At 50.1% G+C, this 22431-nt stretch overlaps 1 protein-coding gene across 1 annotated transcript in view; it reads right to left on the bottom strand.

The window, feature by feature from the left end:
- The window catches only part of Ulk4 (unc-51 like kinase 4), a 315649-nt gene that overhangs the window by 248194 nt on the left and 45024 nt on the right, over positions 1–22431 (bottom strand). The window contains exons 17-18 of the mRNA XM_075964113.1: positions 21458–21536; positions 3975–4082 (exon numbers count right to left, since the gene is read on the bottom strand). Coding sequence (XP_075820228.1) covers positions 3975–4082; positions 21458–21536 — 187 coding nt within the window. The remainder of the gene's footprint in view (positions 1–3974; positions 4083–21457; positions 21537–22431) is intronic.

Genomic DNA, 22431 nt, shown 5'->3' with positions numbered 1-22431 from the left:
CTTCTTATGTGGCATAGTGTTCTAAGCATCCATTGCGCGGTCAGCTGTGCCCCAGCCCACCAAGCAGCACCCGTTATCTGGAGTGAGGTGAAGATGCAGCACGCCACTGCTACCAGAGTGATCGCAGTAAAATCCAGGCTCCAGCAGCCGCCACTCACCTGTACAACCCTTAGACAAGGAGCGGGGGGGGGGGGGGAAAGCAGAGGGAGGAAAGAATGTGCTGGGAGGGGGAAGACAGAGGTGACTCCAGTCCATCTGCCCCTGCCCTCGCTCCTCCTTCCACAGACCCCATCCCCAGCCACTGGGATCACCTGGCCTACAATTCTCCACTCCTGTCAAAAGCCTGAAATGCCTTCCTTTCTGGCCATACTTCTGCCCTTACTGGGAAGTCCAGGGTGCAGGCAGATGGTTATTGCTTCCTCCAGGTCTAGGCTCAAGCAGCGGGGTTCCTGCTTGAGGAAACACCACAGGTCAGAGTCCATGAGCAAAGTATGATCAGCACCCTTCGGCACCTAGACCCCACTCTTTGGCTTTTCCAGTTCTCTGACCATCTCTATTTCTGTGTCTAACCTGCGACCCTCCTGCCACTTGGTGCAGTGTCCCCTCCTGGGGGAGACCAGTGAGAAAGAAATAACCATGTTCACTCTGCACATGCCACTCATACTGGGAAGCTTCCAGTGTCCTGAGGAACAGCCCCCACTAACACACACACACACACAGGAACAGCCCCCGCTCCCCCACACATGCTGGGAAGCTTCCAGTGTCCTGAGGGACAGACCCCATTCCCCTGCACACGCTGGGAAGCTTCCAGTGTCCTGAGGGACAGACCCCACTAACACACACACACAGAGGAACAGCCCCCACTCCCCCACACATGCTGGGAAGCTTCCAGTGTCCTGAGGGACAGACCCCATTCCCCCGCACATGCTGGGAAGCTTCCAGTGTCCTGAGGGACAGACCCCACTCCCCCGCACACGCTGGGAAGCTTCCAGTGTCCTGAGGGACAGACCCCACTAACACCTCCATCCACTTGGCTCAGGGCTTCATTCCCAGTCTGCTTTCTCCAGGTCCATGGGCAGCAGGTCCTCTATCACTCCTGGACACAATATGTCCCCCCTCCACTGATTCTCGTCTCCACCTCAGTAGGCTGACTGTCTCCCTCTCCAGACACCCTCAGCTACATAGTGTGCTCCAGGCCCCTGGGCTCCAGGAGGCGCCCACCTCCTTCTCCATCACCTCAGATGACCACCGTGTGCTGGATTCTCAGTCTCCTCAGCCCACTCCACCTGACTCTGCACCCCACTCCAGGTAAGAATACATAAACAGACAGTGTGGTCACCAACATTCTGTGATGCGTGTCGTGTGTGGTGTGTGTCTATGTTCACATACATACAGGCGTGACAGCCAGAAGTTGTAGGCCATCTTTCCCGAGTCCATGGCTTCTACGCTGAGGCAGCATCTCTCACTTGAACCCAGAGTCCACCGATCCAGCTAGCCTCATGAGCCAGCTTGCTCTGGGAACCCCATCTCCCACCACACCCAGCTGGCATTTATGTGGCTTCTGAGCTAAGTCATTTCTCCATCTCCCCAGACCCAAGTTCCCAGAGGCTTTCCCGTCACCACCCAGTGGGTTCTCTTCAGTCCTCTTAGACCTTCGATGGCCTCAGCCCCAACGAGGCTCCCTCTGCTCAGAGACCAGAGCGGAGCTAAGAGGCTATAGTAACACCTTACTAGTTCTCTGTGCTCTTGGGGTGAGGCATCTGTCTGGGCCATGGTGGTCTTCCATCACCACACCTCTGCAGCCCCCTCAGCCCTCCCTGCCCACCCCAGGGCCTGCACACAATACATATATTTCCTTACTCATTTGTGTACTCAGTTACTGATTCATCTGTGATCCCAGGGTCCCACACCTGCTGGGCTCTATCCCCAACCCTCAAGAGGACACTTAACTAACGTACTTAGACCTGAGACTTCTAAACAGACATGCAACCACGACAAGACAGAGCTGAAGAAAGAATGAGACAGAAACATATTCTAAAGGAAATAAATACGTCAGGGTAGAGACGGGGGTTACAAAGAAAGTCCAGGAGGGGAAGAGGCTGGAGAGGGTGCAGGCCACTCGGGAGCCAGGGAAGGCTGGCTAGGTCATCCTGAGAAAGAAATACAGGTGTCATGGGCGACAGTGTCTACACCGATACACAGGCACAGCAGGGCAAGGCAGGCACAGCAGGGCAAGGCGGGCTAGAGACAGGAAAGTTGGGGGAACAAAACTGTAAAAATACAGTAAGAAACCTGTCCAAACATGTATAGCTCACAGGTATGAGACGTGGCAACCCACAATTTTCTAATGCTCAGGAGTGTGAGATGTGACAGCTCACAATTATCTAAAGCTCACAAGTGTGAGATGTGATGGCCCACAATTACCTAAAGCTCACAAGTGTGAGATGCGACAGCTCACAATTACCTAAAACTCACAGTGTGAGTTGTGACAGCTCACAATTACCTAAAGCTCACAAGTGTGAGTTGTGACAGCTCACAATTATCTAAAGCTCACAGTGTGAGCTGTGACAGCTCACAATTACCTAAAGCTCACAAGTGTGAGATGTGACAGCTCACAATTACCTAAAGCTCACAAGTGTGAGATGTGACAGCTCACAATTATCTAAAGCTCACAGTCTGAGCTGTGGCAGCTCACAGTTATCTAAAGCTCACAGTCTGAGCTGTGACAGCTCACAGTTATCTAAAGCTCACAGTGTGAGCTGTGACAGCTCACAATTACCTAAAACTCACAAGTGTGAGATGTGACAGCTCACAATTACCTAAAGCTCACAAGTGTGAGATGTGACAGCTCACAATTATCTAAAGCTCACAGTCTGAGCTGTGGCAGCTCACAGTTATCTAAAGCTCACAGTCTGAGCTGTGACAGCTCACAGTTATCTAAAGCTCACAGTCTGAGCTGTGACAGCTCACAGTTATCTAAAGCTCACAGTCTGAGATGTGACAGCCCACAGTTATCTAAAGCTCACAGTGTGAGATGTGACAGCTCACAGTTATCTAAAGCTCACAGTCTGAGCTGTGACAGCTCACAGTTATCTAAAGCTCACAGTCTGAGCTGTGACAGCCCACAGTTATCTAAAGCTCACAGTCTGAGATGTGACAGCTCACAGTTATCTAAAGCTCACAGTCTGAGCTGTGACAGCCCACAGTTATCTAAAGCTCACAGTCTGAGCTGTGACAGCCCACAGTTATCTAAAGCTCACAGTCTGAGCTGTGACAGCCCACAGTTATCTAAAGCTCACAGTCTGAGCTGTGACAGCCCACAGTTATCTAAAGCTCACAGTCTGAGCTGTGACAGCTCACAGTTATCTAAAGCTCACAGTCTGAGCTGTGACAGCCCACAGTTATCTAAAGCTCACAGTCTGAGATGTGACAGCTCACAGTTATCTAAAGCTCACAGTCTGAGCTGTGACAGCCCACAGTTATCTAAAGCTCACAGTCTGAGCTGTGACAGCTCACAGTTATCTAAAGCTCACAGTGTGAGCTGTGACAGCCCACAGTTATCTAAAGCTCACAGTCTGAGCTGTGACAGCCCACAGTTATCTAAAGCTCACAGTCTGAGCTGTGACCACTGACTTCGGTTGCACTTCCCCATCCTGCCATGGAAAGTTCCCATAACCATGCGCACGTCTGCACGGAGCAGTCTCATTTAAACTGGGGTTTTCTTACTGTAGGAAAGCAACACTGTCTCCTCCCAAAGGACTCGAGAACACCAACAACCTTAGTCCCTTCGTTTTAAAATACCCTGAGACTCTCCTAAGCTAAAGAGGGAGTGGAGAAGGGAGGAGGGAGGAGGGACAGGAGAGGACACCAGGATCACAGGAGATCCCTTCCCCGAAGTGGTCAGTATCTAAGGGGAGAGGGGAAGGATGTCTGTGGGAGGTTCACAGGGGCCAGAGTTCACCGGGCAGCCTCACCTGGGTGGCAACGAGGTAGATGAGCTGCCCGAGCGTGGGCAAGAGGCACTGCTTCAGCTTGCTGCTCCTGAAGTTCTCCCGGATTAATTCTGTTAAAAGTGTGATTGCCTGTAACAGGAAAGAGTGTCACTTCAGGGTGCCTCGCGGGGCTCCGCCTGCATTGTGGGAACACGGGCTAACACAGCACCTTTAAACAGCTACACCAAAGTTCACCTGAGAAACAATAAACTAAGTTCTTATTTTCTTTTTAGCAGTGTGGGTGCACCGGCCACAGCACGTGAGGAAGAGGAGCTGGTTCTCGCCCTCCGCTACGGGTTCATCTTGGTGGCCAGCTCCCTTGCCCACTGGGCCATCTTGCCAGCCCTGTAAAGCCCGCAGTGAGACACATCTGGACAGTGTCTGTGGCCAAGACGCCCTCGGTTCCCAGCATTTCTTCTGTTCCGTGGGTAACCCCAGACAACAGTCTTCTCTCGGCCACCCGTCTGCAGTTCTCAGTCTCTAACGTTTATGTCCATGTAGCCGTATTCTGGGTATCTTCCCCTGGCCTCTTGGATTCCCACATTTGAGATTTGACCATGTGTTGTACATATCTATAGCTCATTTTCTCTGCTCTAACATAATATTCCATTACACGGATATGCCACAATGCGTGTTTCATATCTGAAGTGTTCACGTGGTTGAGGTGTTTGCCCCAGTGTGAAGTCATTCCTCTGCCTCTTTCTTGTCTTCACTGACGGCCACTAAGTCCCCAATCCTCTGAAACTGTCAGTGCCCAGAACTGGTGGCTAACAAACTAGCCTGAAGGATGGTGAAAGCAAATGATTCGAAGGAGAAAGCTGAGGATGGCGTAAGAAAGCTTGGCGTGTAGGAAGGAAAGCAAGAGAAAGCGGGCAAATGCAGGTGCAAAGTGGACAGCTTCCCTTCTATTATGTCTTCTCAATTATGTTTGATGGCTAAGGCAAAAAAATAAAACTACATTTAGACAATTATATAAAAATAAAGCATTTGAAAGGGAGAAATTTTCTAGACCACCCTTGAACTAGTAAAATGATGACACTAATGGACTCTGACAAGTTGGTATAAAAACCTAGGAGCAACTACTAAACAAAATCTATGCAAGAGAAGAATTCAGTAACACCACATGGAAAAATGTCAAAGGGAATCGCATGTTCAACAAACTCCAAGGTAGTAAAAAGGAAACAAAGGAATTTGAGGCAAATGGAAAACAAAAGTCAATTGTCACACACACGAACAAATATTTTAATAATTACATTAAATATAAGTGACATAAACACAGCAATTTAAAGACAGACTGGAAGAGTAGAATTAAAACAAAGCATGACCCAACTATAAGCTGCCTACAAGAAACTCACATAAAAGTTTAGTAAAACTGGTAGATGGACTGTAAAAGATGAGAAAAGTTGTAACAACGGCAGCAAATGGAAATCAACGACAGCTGTATTGATAGCAGAGATGTCTGAGTGAACCAAACTGATCAGAGGCCAATGAAACTTTGCATCACAGTGAACAAGCCAATTCAGCAAAATATATGTACACACATATACATATATACATACATCATATACACAGACTGCTTACACACATACCTATACATATATATAAAAAAATGTATCATCCATAGATTACACACATACATATAGTCTATAAGGCATATATGCACATATGTGTTCATATACACATAATAAACATAGGTGTGTACGCACATACATTTGCATACACAGAGACACATATGTGCATATATACATGAATACATCATGGACTAGACATGTATACACATAAATGTTCACATATGTGCGTGTGTATGTGTGTGCATGTATCATGTGTGGACATGTATGCATATGCATGTTCACATATACATATACTCATAAATCATATACATAGACACATATGCATGTTCACACATGCATATGTATGCATCATGAACACAAACATGAATACATATGTGTTTAAATATATACATGTGTGTATGTACATATGTAGACATGCATATTCATATATATTTACGCGTGTGTGCATGTATACATAACATGCACACACACACGTGCACATGCACCAATCCTAAATGTGAATCCCTAGCTATTAACCTGCAAACAATGTAAAGCAAACCCCAGAAAATCCACACTCACAGTCCTGTACTTCAAGGCCCACTCCTCTGGCACAGAAGAACCTTTGATTTGAGATTCCCAAATACGGATGGACTAGCATGAGGGTGCAGAGAGGCTGGGACTGTGTGTGATTACACAACGCTGCTTCAAGAACACAAGGAGATCTCACTACAGAGAAAGAGCTGATGGTCATGGCCAGACATAAAGACAGCCACAAACAGCACCCAAGAGTGGGTCTGACCAACGGGACAAACCGACAGGGAGACTCAGTGTCACAGGCAGCCTGGGAAACTGGACAGCCACCCAGAAAATCACGAGGGAACCTCAACCTCAGCCAACACCATGCACAACTGACTCAATGGACCAGCTTAAACACAAACTACAAGCTGTCTAGAGAGTGACCATGAGGTGAAGTCCACTGTCGAAGGCTGATCTAACATCGAAGGCACGGAGACACTGTACCAAAAAGGACGAACGGCCAGCAAATTCACTACCACAGAAAACAGGGAAATGCAAATTAACCCACAAATGAGACACTGCTGCACACCTATCAGAACAGCTAAAATACAACATCCCAGAGGGAGAGTCAGAACCAATTGGGGTGGTGAGAAGTAAAATCACTCACACCTAGACAGCAGGGTATGAACTGGGGAGAAGTTACATCACCCACACCTTGACAGTGGAGTGTGGATCAGGGGAAGAAGCCACATCACCCACACCTTGAGAGTGGAGTGTGGAAAAGGGGAAGAAGCCACATGAACCCACACCTTGACAGTGGGGTGGGAAGTGGGAAGAAGCCACATCACCCACACCTTGACAGTGGGGTGGGAAGTGGGAAGAAGCCACATCACCCACACCTAGACAGTGGAGTGTGAATCAGGGGAAGAAGCCACATCACCCACACCTTGACAGTGGAGTGTGGATCAGGGGAAGAAGCCACATCACCCACACCTTGACAGTGGAGTGTGGATCAGGGGAAGAAGCCACATCACCCACACCTTGACAGTGGAGTGTGGATCAGGGGAAGAAGCCACATGAACCCACACCTTGACAGTGGGGTGGGAAGTGGGAAGAAGCCACATCACCCACACCTTGACAGTGGGGTGGGAAGTGGGAAGAAGCCACATCACCCACACCTTGACAGTGGAGTGTGAATCAGGGGAAGAAGCCACATCACCCACACCTTGACAGTGGGGTGTGAACTAGGAAGAAGCCACATCACCCACACCTAGACAGTGGAGTGTGAATCAGGGGAAGAAGCCACATCACCCACACCTTGACAGTGGGGTGTGAACTAGGAAGAAGCCACATCACCCACACCTAGACAGCAGGCTGTGAACTGGGGAGAAGTTGCATCACCCACACCTTGACAGTGGGGTGTGAACTAGGAAGAAGCCACATCACCCACACCTAGACAGCAGGCTGTGAACTGGGGAGAAGTTGCATCACCCACACCTTGACAGTGGGGTGTGAACTAGGAAGAAGCCACATCACCCACACCTAGACAGCGGGCTGTGAACTGGGGAGAAGTTGCATCACCCACACCTTGACAGTGGGGTATGTATAGGATAGCCATGCTGTAAACCAGCTTGGTGTCTTTAAAAGTCAGGAGTGTGTGCTGCAGCACAGGCGGAAACAGGACTGTGGTGAGTTTAACACCAGTCCGTGCTGTATGTAAAACTCCACATCAAAAGCCAAAGTCTGGGGGTACAGCACAGCGGCAGGCCCTCTGCCTGGCATGCAGAGGTGGGGGTGCAATCCCTAGCACTGCAGAAATAAATAAATAAATAAATAAATCAACAACTAAAAAGGAAAATTAAACCTGGCAATTGCTTGACCTGGACAGTCACTCTAGAGACAGGATTTGTAAAAAGCCTGTTTCCAGCAATTCCTCTTGTAATCCCCAAGCCTGGAAAGGCCCCAAGTGTCTGTCAAAGTGTTAATGGTGACAATTGTTCCATGGAAGCTGCTTCAAAACACAAAACAGGGAGCCAACTACTGATGCACAAACATGCAGACAGAGCACAGGAAACTACACTGCAGGGAAAGCCAAAGACTGCACTGCTTGCTGTCTGAGCAGCACCCCCAAAGGGACCAAACAGGCACGGGAAAGACAGACAAGGTGGTAAGGATCTGGAGGGCCCTGGAAACACCACGGCTGCTTTCCTGAGCACAACCCAAGAAGCTACCACTGGGAGATGCCATTGGGAGCGCACCTAGCATCCGTGGAATTTCTATAGCTGCAGGAAAAATAGGCTCACTGTAAAAAAAAAAAATCAGACATCTTACACGCAAATCTCAGTCTGGGTTTTCTGTTTTTAGTGCTAGCATCTATAACCCACGGGTGTTTGCAGAGGTGAGCGCCCCAGGAATTGAGACCATTTTAATGCTACACGCCCTTAAAGCCATAAGCCCAAGGAACTGTAGTCAGAGTCTCGTAAACACACAGAGGGGAGTTACAACAGCGACCCCACATCCCACTGACAGAGTTAATGTGAGTGGCACTTAACAGGTCTCTGCAATACCATGATATTGTTTCCCATTTATCTTTATATTTTAAATAAATATTAATATTAAGAAGAAAGGAAGGGGGCTGGAGAGGTGACTCAGTGGTTAAAAGCACTGGCAGCTCTTCCAGAGGACGGGGGTTCAAATACCAGCATCCACATGGTGGCTCACAACTGTCTTCAGTCCATCTCCAGAGGGATCTGTCTCCCTCTTGTGGCCTCCTCAGGCACTGCACACACATGGTGCACATGCACATTTACAGACAAATGCCATTCACATAAAATGCCATGAGCAGGGTATCAGCATCTCTGGCCCAGGGAAGTGCGTTTACCTCAGACTGGCTATTGGTGGCCCCACATCCTGACTCCATCCCTCTTCTCTGCCTTCTTCCTGGAAATCAGAGAGCCTAAACCTCCCCATCCTCAGAAAGAGACAAGAAGAGACCTTTGTTCTGTCGTGTGGGTCCTAAATCCTCTCCTCAGAGCCACTGCCATACTGTGTCTTTACTGCTGGAGTTTGACCTCTCCTCTGACCTCCCACACTATTTGCTGGCTTTCTATGGCACTGATAACCTTCTTATTCCCCAGCAACCCATTTCAGTGCCTCTCCTGAACCCACATGGAAGACCTTTCAATGCATACGCACAATAATATAAACACAAAAGCACTTTGTCAAACTGTGTAGTGCTGAACCTCACCACGCAAATGAAGAGATAGGTGATAACAAAATCCCTTTGCCCACTTCTGACAGATGGCAATAAAATATTATAAATGTCCTCCTACTGGGATTAGTTTATATTAGATAAACATACGCACAACTGAGCTGGGAAAAAAAGAAAAAGGAAGGAAGGAAAGAAGGAAGGAAGGAAGGAAGGAAGGAAGGAAGGAAGGAAGGAAGGAAGGAGGGAAGGGAGAGAGGGAGAGCGAGAGAGCGAGAGCGAGAGAGAGAGAGAGAGAGAGAGAGAGAGAGAGGGGAAAGAAAAAAGTAAAGACCAAAATGAGACAGGAATAAAAAGGTGAGAGGAAATAAGAAACTTGGCCAGCACACAGGCAGCTTTAACTCCGGAGAGCGGGTGGTGATTCTTGGTGACTTTGAAATGACTTTTGAAAAGGAACAAGAGACAAACCCCAGGCTTTGTCCTTGGTGCGCTATCACACAGACCATGAACATCAAGATGAGACCCCAAGGCTGTATGAATAAGAGATTGGTCACTCTGCAAGAGAGAGCCAGAAACAGGACTCTAGTGCTAAAGGAAGCAGTAAGAGAAACATTTCCCCAGAGACACCAACCAAGCAGGCGTTGCCGAGCAGGCATCAACAGTAGCCGTACCCCACACTTAGAACCTCCCTCCACCCCAGGGACTGGGCCACGAGGGGTCGGCTAGGCTGGACACCTCAAACATGACCTCGGGCTCCAGGGGTCAGAGTGCTGGGGTCTTCAGAGGCTCCCACAGCCCAGAGTGCACACTGCAGCTAGCTGTGTCCAGTGACACCAGGCAAGGGGGTCAGGGCACTGAGCCAGGGCTCGTTCTGCCCACACAGTGGGATTATGAGCTTTCAGATCTGCAGGTACCTACATCTACCCCCAGGGGAGCCCTGAGTGGTCTGGGAACTCCCTTAACAAAATTGTGCTGGGTACCCAGAACTCTCCCGTACCTCCAGGGTGGAAGGACACTGGCCTGAAAGCTGAGGCAGCCTGGAATTCTAGGATATTCCAGAGTATGGTCTTTCGTTTCACCCTCTGAGCCACCCAAGCCAAGGTGCGGGGGACACCAGCCTCTGAGGGGCTCAGCCTTCCGGGCCAGAGATGAAGTGGGGGACGCTGACAATGACCTTCATGGCTGCTTCTGTATCAGGTCCCCTGCTGCGCCCATCCAGAAGGACCCCGATCATCACCGCCAATCCATTTCACCATATTGATGACACTCTGCTAACTGGATCTGGTGAGCAGGACCCTGGGTCACATGACAGATGGAAAGAGACAGACCTTGAAAGGCTCACGGTGTGTGGCACTGGCAGTGACCTCAAGAGACCCACATGGAACATAAGGGAGTTTTCCTTCCAAAGAAAGGGAGGGGGGTTGGCGAGGTGGCTCAGTGGCGACAAACCCGGCTGCTCTCACAGAGGACCTAGGCTTGGTTCTCGGCACCTACACCAGATGGCTCACAGCTGCCTGTAACTCCAGTCCCATGGGATCCGATGCCCTCGTTGGCCTGTGTAGGCAACTGCATGCAGGTGGTGCACATACAAACAGGGAGGTATATGCATATATGAAAATAAATAACACAAAATGCATTCAGTTGGGTGGTGGTGGCATACAACCTTAATCTTAGACCCACTGGGTCAGAGACAGGTGAATATCTGTGAGTCCAAGGACAATCTGGTCACAAAGAAACCCTGTCTTGAAAAACCAAATAATAAACAGACAGACAGACAGACAGATATTAAAAGATAAGTTATGATACTGCAGGCTGCCCTCCATGATAAGGTGGTCCAACACAGGGTGAGGCCCTCTGGTTGTTGGAGCCCCCCACCCTCTTGCTGATCATTGGTGAGCCTGTGTTTTGAGGGAGCATGGCGGCAGCCCCTAACACGTGCCATGCTACCGGAAACTACTTCTGACAACTGAGATGCTGTATATGACCTGAGGAAAGTTCTAGCTGCCCGAGCCAGCCTGGGCCTTGTCACTCTTCCTGCCACAGTCCTACTCCATCTGGAAGTCAGCAGCCAGCCGCACAACTCCGGAATAAACTGGAACACAACCACCTGCCGTGCACTGGCTGGTACTGTAACAAGGGGCAGGGTACAGCAGTGACCTTTGTACACCTGGATTGGTGGGAGGGTCCAGGACACAGCTTGCTAGCAGGCCACTTGCCTCAAGGGCACAGGAACTGGGTTGATCCATGAACCAACTACAAACACTGCTTTTAGGGAATAATTATCCACAAGGCCAAACCGACCAGCGTTCCTCACTGCCTGTGTCCACGGCTGAGGCTCTCACAGTATCGCTGCTCGGAGGGGCATTTGCACAGTACGGCAGCATCCGTGCAGATCAGAAGGCTGCATCACTGCAAACCCCCAAAATGGGGGCTCAGAAAAACAGTGGGGAAAGGAACCCCTGAGAACCACAACCTTGGGACTAGACAAAAAAGGACTGCAGGAAGAGCCAGGCCAGCTCTGGCAGCTGGCGGCTGGCGGCTGGCAGCCAGGGGGTCAGAAGCTTGGAGCAAACCTGCATTTTTACATCTTTAAACAGACGAACGATAAACAGAAACAGTATTGGAGGCAGTTTTTCCCTGAGAGCACGGTATGGAAACCACGGTGCTCCACATTAGTGACCACCAGAGGGCGGACACAGTCAGCTGGAAGAGCTGACCTTCATCAGGACTCCAGTGGCTGGAAAACAAGGCCTGTCCTCACTTCAGCTGACCTGGCTACCGCCTCTGTTGAGAGCCTGACTAACGGAGAATGGGCCAGCCTGAGTCTCTGAGGTTCCATGAGGCCACCAGGTAGCAGGCTAGTGGCATCAGAGTCCTCTGATGCTGGAGGGGACAGAATGGGTCAGACATCCCTGCTGACTGAACTTGGGCTAGGTCTACCTACCATCCAGATAGCTGCCTCCACCATGCAGCTCACCCTGGGTTCCAACCCCATCCCCAGCGTCCCTCAGAGTCACCGCCCTGGCAGATGAGTCCCGTGTATTCACCACGGCTGACCAGTCTCAGCTGACAATGGGTGGGAGGCTCTGGCTGGGCCGATCCCTTCAGGAACGTCTGCCTCCCTGGTTTCTCCCTTCCCAGTTCCTGAGACCCACAGAAAGGGAAGGGTAGCATCTGCCTGTGTCTACGTCCATACTTTCCTGCTAGCCACACAAGGAACACTCATTCCGTGCACTTCGCCTGATAACAGTGCTCCTTTGAGTAACTTAGCTCTTTCAAGACTCCCACACCATTAGTTTTATCACTTTTAATTAAGTGAGGCAGACAGAGCCACTGTGATGGCTCAGTGGCCGCCAAGGCTGATGGGCTGAGTTCCATCTCCAGGACTCAAGTGGCAGGGGAGAGCCAGCTTTTCCTCCGACCTCTACACTGTGATCCCACAGGAATACACAAAGACTTTTTTTACTTTAAGAAAATGTTGGACCGGGTGGTGGCGCACACCTTTATATCCCAGCACTCATGAGGCAGAGGCAGGCGGATCTCTGTGAGTTTGAGGCCAGCCTGGTCTACAAGAGCTAGTTCCAGGACAGGTTCCAAAGCCACAGAGAAACCCTGTGTCACAAAATCAAAAAGAAAAGGAAACCAAGGCTAATGTACCCAGGTGCCAAGTCCCCATTGCAGAGCCGGCCTCTGATCCCCCCTCCTGACCACGCATAAAGCCTGGCACCCTCCGTGGAAGCAGTAGTGGCAGTAGCGTGGAAGTGGCTGGCAATCTGTCACCCAGCGTGGAGCCGTTTCCACGGCAACATCATCTGCTTTCCCCAGGACAGGACCCTGTGCCAGGACTCTGGCTACTCCTGCCTGGGGCCTAAGGGGGATGGCGGGAAATCCGTTTCCTCCTCCAGGTTCCAGGCTGCCACACCGATGTGGTCACCCCACAGAGGCATAAATGATACATACTGTTGTTACATTTATTTACTCTTTACTGGGGTGCATATGCCTCAGCAAACATGTGGAGATCAGAGGACAACTTTCAGGGATCGGGCCTCTCCTCCCACCACATGGGTCCTGGGGACTGAACTCAGGTCGTCAGTCTTGGCTGCAAGCACCTCTGCCTGCTAAGCCATCTTGGCTGCCCCAGTGATCCATGTGGGAGCAGCACACACGCAGTCACCACAGAAATGTTTCTGGTGGAGCCGAATTAACTGTCACACTAGCTCTGCTGACAACGATGTAAAGTCACAGCATAAAGACCCTCACACCCACCCTGCAGCTGTGAGTCTTGCTATCATACTCCACAAGGCTGGACCTCAACTCTCCCTCAGATGGTGGTAACTGAAAGGACTCTCATGTGAAATTGCATTTTTGTTCTGCTTTGGGGATATGTTCTCGTGATGTCTGAGCGATTCCTTCAGCCCCTGGGTCACTCTCCATGTTTCTTTCATCTACCAGCACATCAAATGCAAATGGACGGCTAGGCTAGCCTTCGGGGACAGCAAGATTACACTGTATTCAGACTCCCGTGTCTCTGTAAGCTGCTCAGGGAACACAACTGAGGTGCCCTCCCATCCATGTGACAGTGGACAGAAAAGTCAGTCAGCCACAAACACAGAAGTGAACCTCGTTCTACAAGACGCCAGAGAAGAAACCGAGCACACAGTCCATATGAGAAATTAGGAAGTGTGTCTTTGATGTGGGGGAGTCTTCTATCTATCTGTTGCTTTCATTGGTTAATTAATAAAGAAAACTGCTTGGCCTGATAGGTCAGAACATAGGTAGGTGGGGAAGACAGAACAAAATTGTGGGAGGAAGAAAGCAGAGACAGAAAGATGCCATGAAGCTCCGGCCCAAGATGGACGTAGGTTGGGATCTTTCCCAGTAAGCCACAACCCCGTGGTGATACACAGATTACTAGATATGGGTTAAAGCAAGATGTGAGAGTTAGCCAAGAAGAGGCTAGATATAATGTGCCAGGCAGTGTTTAAATGAATACAGTTTCCGTGTTATTATTTCCGGGGCTAAGCTAGCCGTGCGGAAGCTGGGCAGGATGAAAAGCAGGCCTGCTCGCCTCATCACTACAACTGGCGCCCTATTGCAACATGTCTTGTAAGGATTATTTGCTGAGATGCATTCAATACAAAAGTGACCCCTGATGTGTCAGGACGTCAGGGCTCCACACAGACACAGAACCCAATGTCAGAGCATCAGGGCTCCAGACAGACACAGGCCAAGAATATTTTGCATGTATGTATGTATGCATATACACACACATACGTGATGATCCATTTATCACGTACATTTTTCCAGAAAATCGGCACTGAAATCACATATATGCACAATTGCAAAAAAAAACTGATGTGCCCACATTCCTGGAGCTTTCCAGCTGACAAAGCATCTATTTCTCGGGATAGGTTACTGCCACTGCTCTTGGTTGCCCACCAGAAGGTGATGCTAAGACCCTGGGACTGAAGACACCTCACATATGCCACAGGACATGAAGAAATCTACCTGGTGCTGACCAGGAAGCTTCCTCCCTGCTCTCTCACCCTCACGGTACCAGGAAGGTAGCAGGCTGCTGGGGGAGCTGTGGACACTGTGACCTGGGCAATGACTGACCCGTGAGGAACGCCCACGCATACAACAGTGCCATGACTGTTATGGAGCTAACCAAGCACTGTCTGGTTGGTTTTCAGGCCTGATCCACACACAGCAGGAAATACACACCTGTTTCTACACATCTGGGCTTAGAACCTGCAGATGGGGAGCTCACAGACCCTAGGAGTCAACCTACTACCACTCACAGTATCCAAATGCCTTCCAAATCCTACCCTTATACCCACACGTAGGTACAGCTCTGCCTCCATCAGAGACGCTTCTGTTTGCAGTGGACAGTAGTAATACGGAGACTCACAACTGGTCAGAGTGGAGAAAGAAGTGCATGTGGAGAGCTCAGCCGTGAATGAGACACCTGTCACACACATACACACGCACATGCACACACACGTACCTGGTCGCAGTGGAGAAAGCTAGGACTCTGGAGAGCCCTGAATGAGACCTCTCTCTCTCTCTCTCTCTCACACACACACACACACATCTGGTCACAGTGGAGAAGCTAGGGTCTGTGGAGAGCTTGGCCCTGACTGGGACTCTGTATTGCCCCCACCCAAGCACGCTGCAGCTTGCCAAGCATGGTGGAAGACGAATGGAGAGGGGTAAGGGACAGAGTCAGGGAAGCTGAGCAAAGCAGTGTGTTCTGGACATGGCAGGACAGCTGTTCTCATGAACTCCTAGCAGGTGCGGTCACCTGCAAGTCTGGCTTTGTGGCGCAGGTGAGAAGGGATCCATGGACAACCGATGGCTTTGGAAGCAGGAGAGTCACTTTGCGTTACAGGTGTAGTCCCTGTAGGCCAACCACACTCCAGTGGATGATCTCACACCCATTAGTACACAGACAGCCCAGAGAGGGGTGGGGAGGGACAGACAGACAGACAGTGTCGGGGGTGGGGGGACAAAGCTGAGGTAGGAAGCTAGGAATGGGGCTGAGTGTGATCAAAACACACTCTATGACATTCTCAAAGAATCAATGAAATATGTTATTGTCTGTTTCATGCTTTTTTGCTTTCAATAACTTTGTGTCCTGCTCCAACCACCTCATTGAAGTATAATTAACTAATTGAATACATTTTCAACAGAAAATAAACAAAAGCTTGTTTACCAGAAAAATCCAAGGGCGAGTTCACTGAAATTAGCCACATCAGGGGCTGTAAATGATGACATCCAAGCTCGGACTGCAAGCCAAGCCCATCCTGGTCACCTCCAGGTCACATTTTATCCTGAGCTTTCAAATGTCTTTTCTTGGTTTGCTGGGAAGGGGGTTGTTTGGAAGGTTTATATAACTACATTGCCATAAATAGAATAAGACACTTTTAAATTAGAATATTTACAATAATAAATGCTGCAAAGAAAAACTGTAGAGGAAACCAGGTTCTAATGTCGATAGGAAATGCAGGTGTCCCCAAAGTTGTGGCGCACACCACTCCAGCCCCAGGGGAGTTTCAGACGGAGAATTAGGCGAAGCTGCCTAAAGTGACGGCCAGAGACCCCCGCGGCCTGGGAGAGTGGCTCGGCTCTTAAGCTTGACTGCGGCTCTTGCGGAGCCTCAGGGGTGTTCCCAGCACCCAGTAACCCCAGTTTCGGGAGATCCAGAACCCTCTTCTAACCTCCAGGACATCTGTCTGTACTCACACAGAGACACACAAATATGCATAAGTAAAAATGAAGTCATATGAACTGTAGCTATGAGCAAACTGATATTTTCTTTAAAAATGCCTCAGAAATTTTGACCCTACTGCACGTACTGGCTTTGTGGGAGCCTAGGCAGTTTGGATGCTCACCTTACTAGACCTGGATGGAGGTGGGTGGTCCTTGGACTTCCCACAGGGCAGGGAACCCTGATCGCTCTTTGGGCTGATGAGGGAGGGGGACTTGATTGGGGGAGGGGGAGGGGAATGGGAGGCAGAGGGGGGGAAGAGACAGAAATCTTTAATAAATAAATAAATTAAATTAAAAAAATGCCTCAGAAAGAAAGTGAGTGAGAAGCAGAAAGGAAAAGGGAGAGAAGAAGTGGGGAGACGGAGGACCAGAGGACGGCCGAGTGCTGAGACTTGCCTCAGTTTACCGCACACTTTACTTTCATGTTTTGAAATTTTCCAGAGAAAGAAAACGTCCATGAAAGGGTTAACCTGCGCCATCGGTTCTCGGGCTTGCAGGCTTATGTTCAGCATCTTAAAGCGTCTACTGCCTTCCAGAGACCAAACACACGGACCACACACGAGGGCTCATCCTGAGAGCTCTTACACAGGAACAGCGAGGGGCTCCAGACCCAAAGAAGAAGGCTTAGACTTGGCCAGCGCCCTTCTGTAGAGCGACGAGGTCGGAGGAAGCCCAGCGGGTCAGAGTTTCACATAGACCAGACCTCAGGAGTTCTGAACCAGGGGCCCACCACTGGCACCTCAGGAAGTCACGCAGGCAGCCAAGTCTGCCTGTGATTACGCTGATCTTGGTAACCCTCAAACGGAACTGATCAACACAACTGCCAGATTCTGAGCGGAAATGCTTCAACACGGTAAAATGTGACCAGTACCTGTGCCGCTAATCCAGATTAAAGACAACCGGCCACAGGTGCTTCATTTTCTTCAGTGCTTGGCTGCCCCCTGGTGGCTTCTGAGATTGATACAGCCAACTACTTACAAAAGTCTCTTAAAGTGCATGAAAGAAAAAAATAACAGCCAGGTGTGGTGTACACACCTTTAATCCCAGCACTTGAGAGGCAGAGGCAGGTGGATCTTTGTGAGTTCAAGGCCAGCCTGGTCTACAGAGTGAGTTCCAGGACACCCAGGGCTGTTACACAGAGAAACCCTGTCTGGAGAAAAAAAACACCACATACACACACACACACACACACACACACACACACACACCACTACCGGAAAGATGTACCTACAGCTATTTCAACACACTGTGTAAATTCCCCATTTTCAACAAAATCTAATTCACTATATGTGTGTTCACTTCAAAATTGTCCACCCAGCAATTAAACATACACTGTTTCTTCCTGTGGAATCCAGGGCCATAGTCCGACAGCAAAGTCTGTCTCTCCCTAGGGATGGCTGATTAGTAGAACACAGATTCTCAGCTTGCAGTGCCACACCAGGTCGGGGCCCCTGAGCTTAGTAACCAGCTGGCGGCCGGCACCTGATGTTTCCAGGTTGTGGCGTTGTCTCTGACAGCTGGGGACAGCTGTGTCCCAGTGACCAGGCACGGGAAGAGTGCTTCCTTACCTGATAATACATTTGGAATGAATATGGTACTTTCAATTTCTGCCAAATATAATATCCTATTAAAGTTGTGAAATCTGGGGGCTGGAGAGATGGCTCAGTCAGGGTGTGGACCTGAGTTCAGACTCTAGTATTAAGGGTATGAAGGCAGGCATGGGTACGCATCCCCAAGATCATGGCCAGCCAGTCCAGACCGCCAGTGAGACCCCTGTCTGCAGGGACAGGTGGAGGCATGACAGTGGCAGACACCTGACATCAGCCTCTGGCCTTTGTGTGCATGTGTGCACCTAGATGTACACGGACAGACACACACACTACACACAAAAATGAAATAACTCATGGGTGAGGTTGTTGATGGAGGAAGGTCATTGGCTAATAAAGAAACTGCCTTGGCCCATTTTATTGGTTAGAACATAGGTGGGTGGAGTAAACAGAACAGAATGCTGGGAGGAAGAGGAAGTGAGCTCAGAGGCCATGCTCCCCTCTCCCGGGCAGACGCCATGAAGCAAGCTGCCAGGTCAGACATGCTGAATCTTTCCAGGTAAGACTGATGCTACACAGATTATTAGAGATGGGTTGATGGGGATATGAGAATTAGCCTGTAAGGGCTAGAGTAAAAGAATACAGTTTGTGTGATGTTATTTCTGGTGTAAAGCTAGCTGTGCGGGAGCCGGGCGGGATGAAAAGCAGGCCCGCAGCTCTTACAACAGGTTGTGAAGCAGGAAGTGGGGACCATCTGTCAGCCACAGACACGGCGAGTCCTTGGCACGAGACTCCATGGGAATAAAGGAAGCTTCTCAGCTTTGGGGCTGAGCTCTGCCCAGCTTCCCCCAGTCATGCCATGAGGCAGCCCTCATCTTCAGATTCCTTCTCTGACATCTCCAAGGGAACAGGGATGTGAGGGAGACCTGGCTCTGGCTGAAGAGGTGAGTGTCCCCACCCTCCCTCATGGCTCTATGTGTGTCCCTGCTGAAGCCATGTGCTCGTCAAGGAGAACAACCTTCTCCATAGAAGAAGACCAGGATTTGGGCGAGCATGTGAACAGCTGAGTTCCCTGATGGAACCCTAAAACAAGATCTCCAGGGAAGCCGGCCCTGTGGACAAGAGCAGCCACAGCCCTGGGCACCTCTCAATACCCCCAGATGGTCCCACTCACACCCACGACGAGCGCCAACCACGACGAGCGCCAACCATGACTTTCGCTCCAGCCCAGAGCTGTAGTTCGTTATTGTTAGCGCTGCTGGTACCTCATGGCGAGAGCAAGCCACGTTCCGTCCACTCTATTAGACGTGGGGTGGTACAGGTAGCACACAGATACACATCCCTCCACACGTCACACAGCACTGAGTGTGTGTGATAACAAACATGGCTCTGGGAGACACAGCGGGTTTTCCGGAATTACCACGCCCATTCACATTCCCACCAGCAGCCTGGGAAAGTCACTGCTCCCGGTGCCTTCTAACTTCTATGCAGAGTTTGGAGTTTTGACAGGGGGACTATGTGACATGTCGTTCTGGCTTTCGTTTGCAGGTCTATGATGATTCAGCATTGCAAATATTAAACACAGAATTCATACTGCTAGCTTCTGCTGCTTTCAGATGCTATCACGGTGATTAGCAAATCTGTCAAGGGCATCAGAGTAACAGAGAAACTGTATGTCAGGGTGAGTGATGGCTAGTCTGGTCAACTTAACTGGAGCTGGAAGCAGCTGGGACAAGCTTTGGGCAGACCTGGAAGGGCTTTCTCAGTCAGGGCACCCATAGGAAGGCACACAACACCTTCCCAGAGAGCCCAGACCTGAGGAGGCCCTCAGAAAAGCACTGCGTCTTGCCTGCCTGCTCCACCTCTTGCCAGTTCGTCTACCCTGTCGCTGCTGTCACCATCCTGAGCTGGCATCAGACTCCAGTTTCTTCGGCCTTCCTAAAAGGGCTGAAGACGGGTGTCTGTCCAGGAATCCTCCAGGTCTTCAGCACCAGACGCGGTCTGCTGGGGCCTCCAGCCTTGTGCATAAGAAGCTGCCAGGCTCTTAGCTTCTCCAGAGTGTGGCTGGCCACTTCGAGGCAGCCCAGTCGGATACGTACGAGCCAGTCCAGAACTTCCTCTTGGCTCTTACTCAGCCCGCCCATTCTGGACACCCAGTTTCCCCAATGATATGATGTAGTTCACCAACGTCCCCACCCTCTCACTGAACCTTCTCTAGCATTTTAGCGACACCCAGGATTTCATGGTTCATGAGCCCCCTAGGATCCCCTCTCTCATTTGGAATCCAATCCTGAGCCCCAGACAAACTCCACACCAAGTCTCCACAGTGTTGCCCTGGACAGCTCACTGGCTGTGCCGTCCGCCAGTCCCCACAGACAGTTTTACCTACGCTCACATCCTGGCTCTTGAGCTTCTCCACTGCTGGCTCCTCACAGGAGCTGCTCAACCTGTGGGGCCCACTCATTCCTTCACAGCCCTCCCCCTCTCACTGGGTGACCCATCCCTGCAGGAAGTCCTCCCGCCGGGTGACCCATCCCTGCAGGAAGTCCTCTCTCCAGGTAACCCATCCCTGCAGGAAGTCCTCCTGACTGAATGATCCCCCTGCAGCTTCAACACCACATCCCGGTTTCCGCCCTACAAACGTTCCACCAACCCCAAGTTCCAGTCTTTAGCCTTGAAGACCATGGTGATGTTCGGCTACTTGACTCTTGAGGAGTCAATCAGCAGGAGAGACAGGAGTCGTCAGCTCTCCCGAGCTGGTGTAGAGACACTGCGGCAACACTCTCCACACAGGTCTGGAGTCGCTGGGTGACTACATAAGACGCTTTTCTTTATTTCCCCTTTCAGTTGTTTGAGCCAGGGTCTCACTATGTAGTCTTGGCTGACTGGAGCGCCTATGTAGACCAGCTCTGCCTCTACTAGGATTAAAATGTTCACCACCACACCTGCCAAAACCCTTTCTAATACCAGTGCTCAGTGTGGGCCCTGGGGGATCCCCAGCCCAACCATGGATCCAAATGTCCTCAGTACATAAGGGACCTTCAAACCCTGGGCTCACCTGCCAGAGAACAGCTGTCCTGGGACAAGGGAAAATATTAAATTCAGGATGAAAACCCAGAAGAAATTGGATTAAATGTGAGTGTGCTCTTAGCCATCCCGCCTCTGCGTCCAACCAGAGGCCAAGTTCTCCATGAGGCTGAACTGTGGATTAGAGCCCAGGGCTGGGAGGACCCCAAGGTCTGTGTCTTACAACAACCACAATTCCTCAGATTAAAATTAAACGAAGGCCAATGAAAGCTGTGTGCCATAAACTACAAAACCAAAAGCCATCTTCTCTGCCACACTTAACATGTCAGGAAAGAAAGACGTCACCTCGATAACTGGCACATTTTCCTCAAGTTCTGTGGTGTGCAAGGCCAGCAAGCCAATCACGCGAGCAACCTTGGACCGTCTGGAGAGAGAGAGAAAACACAGGCTCTGAACTGCAGTCAGGCATCAACCACCATTGCTAGCCACATGTACATACGACGAGCTGCTTAGCTGTATGACGGGGAAGTGGGGCCGACAAGAGGGCTCTGTGGGTACTGGAGCTTGCCACCAAGTCTGATGACCTGAGCTCAATCCTGGACCCCACATGGTAGGAAGAGAGAACCAGCTCCTGAAGACTGACCTCTGACCCCCATGCATGCACTGGAGCAAGCACACAGCCACTCAGATGCATGTATTGAGACAGCGCAGGCCCACATTGCAGGGAAACTCCTTATCACACACACAAGGAACGTGAGTGGCAGTGTCAAAGTTTAGACAGTTTGTGGCTTATAAAAGGCAGAAATGGAAAACCTTACAATTAGACCATTATGAGAACTTTTCTGTTTTGCTTAATTTTCCCCTTTCTTCTTACTTTATAAGTATTTGTGTTTTTGCCTGTATGTAGTACGTATGTGTGCCATGTGCATGCAGTGCCCACAGAGGCCAGAAGGGGGCCCCTGATCCCCTGGGACTGGAGCTGCAGATGGTTTTGACTCCCTAGTCCTCTGTGAGAGCTGCAGGCTCCTAACCACAACACCACCCTCTGGGCTCTTTTCTTCTATTGTCATAAACACTGGTTTCAAGGAGGTGGCTTCTGCTCTCCCACAGAAAAGGACATTGGTAAAGTACTATGCAGTGGGATTTGAAAACAGTAATATAGAAAAGTCACGTTGATTAGAAAAAATTCACTGGAGGAAAAAGCAAGGACATGGAGGGGACTTGTTGGGGAAGGGGGTGCAGTGGAAAGCAGGGGTACGAGAAAGGGTAATGGCCGAGATGCCACCACAGGACACCAAATATGTGTGAAACTGTGAGGT

Source organism: Microtus pennsylvanicus, chromosome 3, assembly GCF_037038515.1.
Source record: "Microtus pennsylvanicus isolate mMicPen1 chromosome 3, mMicPen1.hap1, whole genome shotgun sequence".
Taxonomy (NCBI): domain Eukaryota; kingdom Metazoa; phylum Chordata; class Mammalia; order Rodentia; family Cricetidae; genus Microtus; species Microtus pennsylvanicus.
Note: the sequence above shows the minus strand (reverse complement) of the source record. Positions and strands in the feature narration are given on the sequence as shown.